Source organism: Portunus trituberculatus, chromosome 34 (genome assembly GCF_017591435.1).
Source record: "Portunus trituberculatus isolate SZX2019 chromosome 34, ASM1759143v1, whole genome shotgun sequence".
NCBI classification, from domain to species: Eukaryota; Metazoa; Arthropoda; class Malacostraca; order Decapoda; family Portunidae; genus Portunus; species Portunus trituberculatus.
The window spans coordinates 10933881-10941380 of record NC_059288.1 but is presented as its reverse complement, the minus strand read 5'-3'; the positions used below and the strand labels follow the sequence as shown (position 1 = coordinate 10941380).

At 41.3% G+C, this 7500-nt stretch overlaps 1 protein-coding gene across 1 annotated transcript in view; it reads right to left on the bottom strand.

Annotated features, from left to right (window-relative positions):
• Positions 1-7006: 7006 nt before the first annotated feature.
• Positions 7007-7500, bottom strand: part of LOC123512757 (meiotic recombination protein SPO11-like) — a 17193-nt gene continuing 16699 nt past the window's right edge. The window contains exon 7 of the mRNA XM_045269332.1: positions 7007-7139. Coding sequence (XP_045125267.1) covers positions 7017-7139 — 123 coding nt within the window. The 3' untranslated portion in view covers positions 7007-7016. The remainder of the gene's footprint in view (positions 7140-7500) is intronic.

The window sequence follows — 7500 nt, the reverse complement described above, 5'->3', positions numbered from 1 at the left end:
ACCATCAAACCAAGATTATGAGAGACAAGCTTTTCAGTATGCATGAAAGAACTCTCTCTCTCTCTCTCTCTCTCTCTCTCTCTCTCTCTCTCTCTCTCTCTCTCTCTCTCTCTCTCTCTCTCTGTCGTTACCTGCATTTTATTTTATTTTCTTTCATTCTATCCTTTTTCCATTTATCTTTTCATTCATTTTTATTTTTTCTTAATGTTCATGTCTTTTCTCTCTCTCTCTCTCTCTCTCTCTCTCTCTCTCTCTCTCTCTCTCTCTCTCTCTCTCTCTCTCTCTCTCTCTCTCTCTCTCTCTCTCTCTCTTCTTTTTTTTTTTTACCTCTTATTTGGTTTGTCATTTATTGTTCTTCGTCTTTGCTCATATTTTTTTCTTTATTCCTCCTTCCATTATCATGTTTCTCCTCCTCCTTCTCCTCCTCCTCCTCCTCCTTCTCCTTCTCCTTCTCCTCCTCCTCCTCCTCCTCCTCCTCTTCCTCTTCCTCTTCCTCCTCCTCCCTCCTCCTCCTCCTCCTCCTCACAAATTATTTCACAGAGACGGTCTCCACCTAAATGCAGTGGGAGCAGCCAGGATGGGGAGGCTAATTCATGGTAAAGTTTATCTCCACAGATCAAAAAACGTGCAGGTGGCAGAAGGAACGTCAGCGTCGTAAGTTCATCTTCACATTCAGGCAAGATCAGAGCTTGCTATTTCAATGCCCGTAGTTTACGAAATAAATTTAATGAGCTCCAAGCTCTTATACATCAAGAAAACTATGACATCATCGGCATCACAGAAACTTGGATTAATACAACACACAGAGATTACCTCGCAGAATACTCACTTGATGGCTATAACATTTTTAGTAGCGAAAGATCTCACCGTACAGGGGGCGGTGTAATGTTTTACGTTAAAAGTAATCTTCGTGCTCGTGTGATGCCAACTTCAACCATTGCAAACATAGATGTCAATTTCATTCATATAGAAAATAAATCCCGAAGAATATCATTAGGTCTCGTCTATCGTCCTCCAGCCCAGTCACCCGCCACAGACGAACAATTGTATGAACAAATCGCGGACATTTGCTGCGTAAACAATTGCATAATTATGGGAGATTTTAACCTTCCAGTCACAAGGTGGGGCGAACCACTGACAGCTCACGCTGGCCAGCAGCTGTATAATAGCATGCTTGAAAGCTCCCTCCACCAACACATCAAGCATCCGACAAGAGGTAACAATATCCTTGATATCGTTCTAACAAATGATGAGAATACTATTGAAAATGTGGAAATTGGACCAGAATTCAGTTCCAGCGATCATCGCACCTTAAAATTCACCATAAATTTTGACAAAGGAAAAGTGAATGAAAGTAAAGAAAAAGTGCCAGACTATCGGCGTGCAAACTACACAAGACTCCGTATGCAGCTTGCATCCATTGACTGGAATATACTGCTGGAAACACCAGATGTAGATAAGACATGGGAGGTGTTTGCTGAAAAGATAAATGATACAGCTAAGATGTGTATACCACTAAGAAACAGAAGGAAAATACTAAACACCAAACCGAAATGGTGGAATAATGAAATTAAAAGCTGTCTTCTAGCAAAGAAAGAAGCATACAACAAATACAAATTAACACAGCATAATAATGATAAATTAGAGCATGACAGATTGCGTAGAAAAGCAAAAAAGTTGATAAAAAGCAGCAAAAAATCTGTAGAAGCTCAGATCGCAAACTCCTGTAAAACCAACCCAAAGGAATTTCACAGTTATGTAAAATCCAAAAGAGTCTTAGCCTCAACAATTGGTCCACTCATAACAGAAAACGGAAACCAAATAGATAACGAAGTTGAAATGGCAAACGTCCTAAATAGATTCTTCTCAACAGTCTTCACGACTGAAGATGTCCAAAATAGTCTGCCCATGCCAGAGCCTCAGGCACAAGGCAAAACACTGCCTGACTTCATAGTTACAGAAAATGAAATCCTCACAGTCATGAACAGCATGAACGTAAACAAAACGCCTGGACCAGACAAGATATCACCCAGGCTTCTCAAAGAAGCGAAAAATGAGCTCGTGAAACCACTCACGATTATATTCAATAAAACTTTACAAGCAGGAAAGTCCCCAGGAGTGGAAGCTAGCAAATGTCACGCCCATTTTCAAGAAAGGAAATAAATCACTCCCAGCTAATTACAGACCAATCAGCCTTACTTCAGTAGTGTGCAAGCTGATGGAAACGATAATCAGAGATAAGATTGTCAAATTTTTAGAAGAAAATAAGATCATGAAGGATTCACAACATGGTTTCAGAAACAAGAGATCCTGCTTAACAAACCTACTAGACTTCTTTTATGAAGTTTTTAACTCGTATGACGAGACAAAAGCAGTGGATGTTATTTATCTTGATTTCCAGAAAGCTTTCGACACTGTCCCTCACAAGAGGCTAATCAGCAAAGTAAAAGCTCACGGCATAGCTGGAAATACCCTGAAATGGCTGGAAGACTGGCTCTCTGACAGAAAGCAACGTGTTGTTATAAATGGAAAAGAATCAGAGTGGCACAATGTGAAAAGTGGTGTTCCTCAAGGCTCTGTATTAGGACCAGTTCTTTTCATTGTTTATATTAATGATATTGATGAAGGAATCACTTGTAAAATAAGCAAATTCGCGGACGACACCAAAATAATGAGCAAAGTTACATCAACGTCACAATGGCAAGAACTACAGTGTGACTTAAATAAACTGACACGCTGGGCAGAAAAATGGCAAATGAAATTCAATATAGAAAAGTGTAAAGTCTTACACATTGGAAGTAACAATGTACAAGCAAAATACGTAATGAGTAATGTACCTCTGGAAAGTGCTGAGAATGAAAAAGATCTTGGTGTTGTGGTGTCTAAAGATCTCAAGCCGAGCAAACACTGCACAGAAGCAGTAAAGAATGCAAATAAATTAGTTGGGTTCATTGGAAGAACCTTTGAATTTAAATCAGAAAAAGTTATCCTTACTTTATATAACTCATTGGTGCGTCCTCAGCTTGAATACTGTGTGCAGTTCTGGTCACCATATTACAGAAAAGACATTGAAAAACTGGAAAGGATCCAGCGTAGAGTGACCAAGATGATTCCGAGATTGAGAAACAAGCCGTATGAGGAACGACTGGAAGCATTAAATTTATTCAGCTTAACAAAGCGCAGGATAAGAGGAGACCTAATCGAAGTTTTCAAAATTTTTCAGGGATACAACAACCTTGATGTCAATAAATATTTTACTATTGATCATTCCACCATAACAAGGAATAATGGATTTAAAATTACACCAAAACGCTTTAAAACCCACGAGGCAAAGCACTTTTTCTTTAATAGAATAGTTAACATTTGGAATAAGCTTCCTTCAGAAATAGTAAACAGTACTTCCATTGCATCATTCAAAAACAAAATTGATAAATATTTAAAGAATAACCCCAACAAGCTCTCTTCTTGTCTGAATAATTAAACATGATACTATATTAACTTTCTTATAGATAGATATGTAAAGTTAACCGTAGGGTGAATAATAGAATCTCCTTTCATCCTTTCCTGTGAAAATTCCATGTCAGTTTTTCCACACTGCATAGTTCTTTTCAAGACTATTTTCCATGCCAGCGAAACCTGGAGGGAGTGGTGGGTGGGGAGGAGCCTTCTCCTGTACTGTCCTGTCTCTCTTATCTGTAGCCAGTTAGAAGTAGTTACCAAACAGCCTTGAAAGGACCAAGAGGTCTGTTGCTGTTTGACTTTCCTTTGTATTCCTTTGTATTCCTCCTCCTCCTCCTCTTCTTCCTCCTCCTCTTCCTCTTCTTTTTCTCTTTTCCTCACTATTCCTTCTCTCTATCCATTTTACCTTCATTATTTCACACCTTCCCTCCTCCTCCTCCTCTTCTTCCTTTTGACAGTAGGTGACCATCATCGGGATTTAAGGTACCAGGGGTCACCGCTGCAGGAGGTAACCATACAGTGTGCGGCGCCCTTTAAAGGGAAGTGCACTTTTACAGTGGTTGTACGGAGCTGGAGCCTGATTGACTGCTGCTTCTCTCGAAAGCGCCAGGCAAGGCTGCCGCACCACCTCTTTGACTCCACACTGTGTCTACATACACACTACACAACACTGCCTACACTCACAGTTAGCCCAGAGTGAACGGTCACCGCTACTACTCTCGACCTGTGACGGGCTGTACGGCGTCCCTACAGGGAAAGTATGCTATCTCAGTGGATTGAACGGAGCTGGGGCCTGATTGACTGCTGCCTCGCTAGAAAGCGCCAGGCAAGGCTGCCGCACCACCCATTCGACATACACACTGTGCATCCACATACACAATGCACACACAACATGACATTTACCAAGCGTTAACACTTTCCCCCACAAACACAAGTAGTCACACGTAGATTACACATTTCCTTTACACTCCCTACTAAAGTTCCGTGTGTTTTTTTCCATATCACATGGTTTTACCTTTTTTCCTGCCTGCCTCGGCTGTAGGGAGGGGTTGGTGGGGAGGAGCCTTCTGCTTTGCTGTCCTGTCTCTACCACTGGTAGTTAGGAAGTAGTCTCAACAAACAGCCTAGTAAGGATCTCAGGGTCTGTTGCTGTTTGTCTTCCTTTGTATTTGTATTCCTCCTCCTCCTCCTCCTCCTCCTCTCCTCCTCCTCCTCCTCATTCTTTGGATCTAAAGAAAACGCAATCAAGAAAAACAAAAACAAAATGAAAAGAAAAGAGAATGAAAAGTTGAATAAAACAGGAAATATTTTAATACAAATGAGTTTTATTGTTTGTTGTTGTTGTTGTTGTTGTTATTGTTGTTGTTGCTGCTGCTGCTACTACTGCTGCTGTTGTTGTTGTTGTTATTGTTGTTGTAGAGTTGCTGCTGTTGTTCTTGCTATTGTTTTTGTTGTTTTTCTTGTTATTGTTGCTGCTGCTGATATTGTTGTAGTTGTTGTTGTTGTTGTTGTTGTTGTTGTTGTTATTGTGGTGGTGATGGTGGTGTTGGTTGTTAGTGTGGTTGTTATTGTTATTGTTGTTATTTTCGTTGTTGCTGTTGTGATTGTGGTTGTCTTTGTTCCTGTTGTTGTTGCTGTTGCTGTTGTTGTAGTTGTTGCTGTTGTCAATTCTCTCTCTCTCTCTCTCTCTCTCTCTCTCTCTCTCTCTCTCTCTCTCTCTCTCTCTCTCTCTCTCTCTCTCTCTCTCGTTAACGTCAAGAAACACAAATTAATGTAATGAATTCTGTGAAACGAAGAAAAGCGAAGAAAAGAAGGAAGAGAGAGAGAGAGAAAGAGGAGGAGGAGGAGGAGGAGGAGGAGGAGGAGGAGGAGAGGAGGAGGAGGAGGAGGAGAGAAGAATAGAGGAGAATAAAGAGAAGGAGGAGGAATTGAAAAAGGAGGAGGAGGAGGAGGAGAGAAGGAAGAGGAGGAGGAGGAGGAGGAGGAGGAGGAGGAGAAGAGGAGGAGGAGGAGGAGGAGGAGGAGGAGGAGGAGGAGAAGGAGATGGTGGAAGAGGAAGAAGAAGAGGAAGAGGAGGTTGATGATGAAAAAGAAGAAATCAGATTATAGAAAAGAAAAAATTGCATAATATGAGTAAGGAAAGAAGAAGAAGAAGAAGAAGAAGAAAAAAAAGAAAAAAAGAAGATAAAAGACAAAGAAAGAGAAAAATAATCTTATAAAAAATAATTAGATATAAGAGAGAGAGAGAGAGAGAGAGAGAGAGAGAGAGAGAGAGAGAGAGAGAGAGAGAGAGAGAGACAGACAGAGACAGAGAGAGAGAGAAAGTGTGTGTGTGTGTGTGTGTGTGTGTGTGTGTGTGTGTGTGTGTGTGTGTGAGAGAGAGAGAGAGAGAGAGAGAGAGAGAGAGAGAGAGAGAGAGAGAGAGAGAGAGAGAGAGAGGTAATTAGAGGCAGGTAAGGTAGAGAGAGAGAGAGAGAGAGAGAGAGAGAGAGAGAGAGAGAGAGAGAGAGAGAGAGAGAGAGAGAGAGAGAGAGAGAGAGAGAGAGAGAGAGAGAGAGGGGGGGGGGCCGGTGAGTACAGGTGAGTGAGGTAATCAGTGTAGGTAAAGAGCAGGTAATTAGCCCCTTGTACCGCCTCACCTTTGTTAAGTTACCTGGCCACTCATTACCTGGGTTCTCTCTCTCTCTCTCTCTCTCTCTTGTTGTTATTGTTGTTGTTGTTGTTGTTGTTGTTGTTGTTTCGTGGTGGTGGTCTTGCTTTTCTTCATTTTCTTCTTCTTCTTCTTCTTCTTCTTCTTCTTCTTCTTCTTCTTCTTCTTCTTCTTCTTCTCTTCTTCTTCTTCTTTTTCTTCTTCTTCTTCTTCTTCTTCTTCTTCTTCTTCTTCTTCTTCTTCTTCTTCTTCTTCTTCTTCTTCTTCTTCTTCTTCTTCTCCTCCTCCTCCTCCTCCTCCTCCTCCTCCTCCTCCTCCTCCTCCTCCTCCTCCTCCTCCTCCTTTTACCTTGTATTATAATTCTGTAAATAAATCTGTTGTTTCTCTTTTCTTTTTCTTTCTTTGTCTTTCTTTCTTTCTGTCTGTCTTTCCACATTTCCTTGTCATTACGTCTTTTCAATTATCTTCATCTTCCTGCTCCTCTGTCTTCCTCCTCCTCCTCCTCCTCCTCCTCCTCCTCCTCCTCCTCCTCCTCCTCCTCCTCCTCTGCAATCTTTACTCTCCAATCTGTTCTCTTTTCATTATCCAATTTTTTCTTTCTTTTTTTTTCTTTTTCTTTTATTTTTGCTTCTTCTTCATCATTAGCAACTTCTTTTCCTACTGTGTTCTGTTCTTCTTCTTCTTCCTCCTCCTCCTCCTCCATCTCCTCCTCCTCCTCCTCCTCCTCCTCCTCCTCCTCCTCCTCCTCTTCTTTCTGTTCATCTTACAAGGAACAAAACATAAAAAAAAACATAATAAAACGAATAAGAAAGACGAAATAATTCATCCTTTTATCTATTCTTCTTCTTCTTCTTCTTCCTCCTCCTCCTCCTCCTCCTCCTCCTCCTCCTCCTCCTCCTCCTCCTCGTCAGGCCACCCACCCCCCGTTCTTGAGCTTGGCGGGCAGGTAGGTAATGGTGAGGTAGTCAGGAGCCACGTGTGTTAAGCCTTGTATCTCCGCCTTGTGCCCGATCCTACACTGCTCTTCTATCTAATGGTGCGGGAAAGAGTGGATTAGTGCTTCCAGAGGGTGGTGGTGGTGGTGGTGGTGGTGGTGGTGGTGGTGGTGGTGGTGGTGGTAAGAAAGAAAGAAGGAAAAGTAGAAGGAAAAGAAGAAAAACAGGAAGAACAAAAACAAGAAAAGAAGCAGATAAGGAAAAAGGATAAAAGAATAACAAGAAGAAGAGACAAAAGAAAAAGAATAATAACAACAACAACAACAACAACAACAACAACAACAACAACAACAACAAGACAATGACAAATAATAATAATAATAATAATAATAATAATAAGTATAAACCCCCACCACCACCACCACCACCACTAACCACCACCACCACCACCACCAC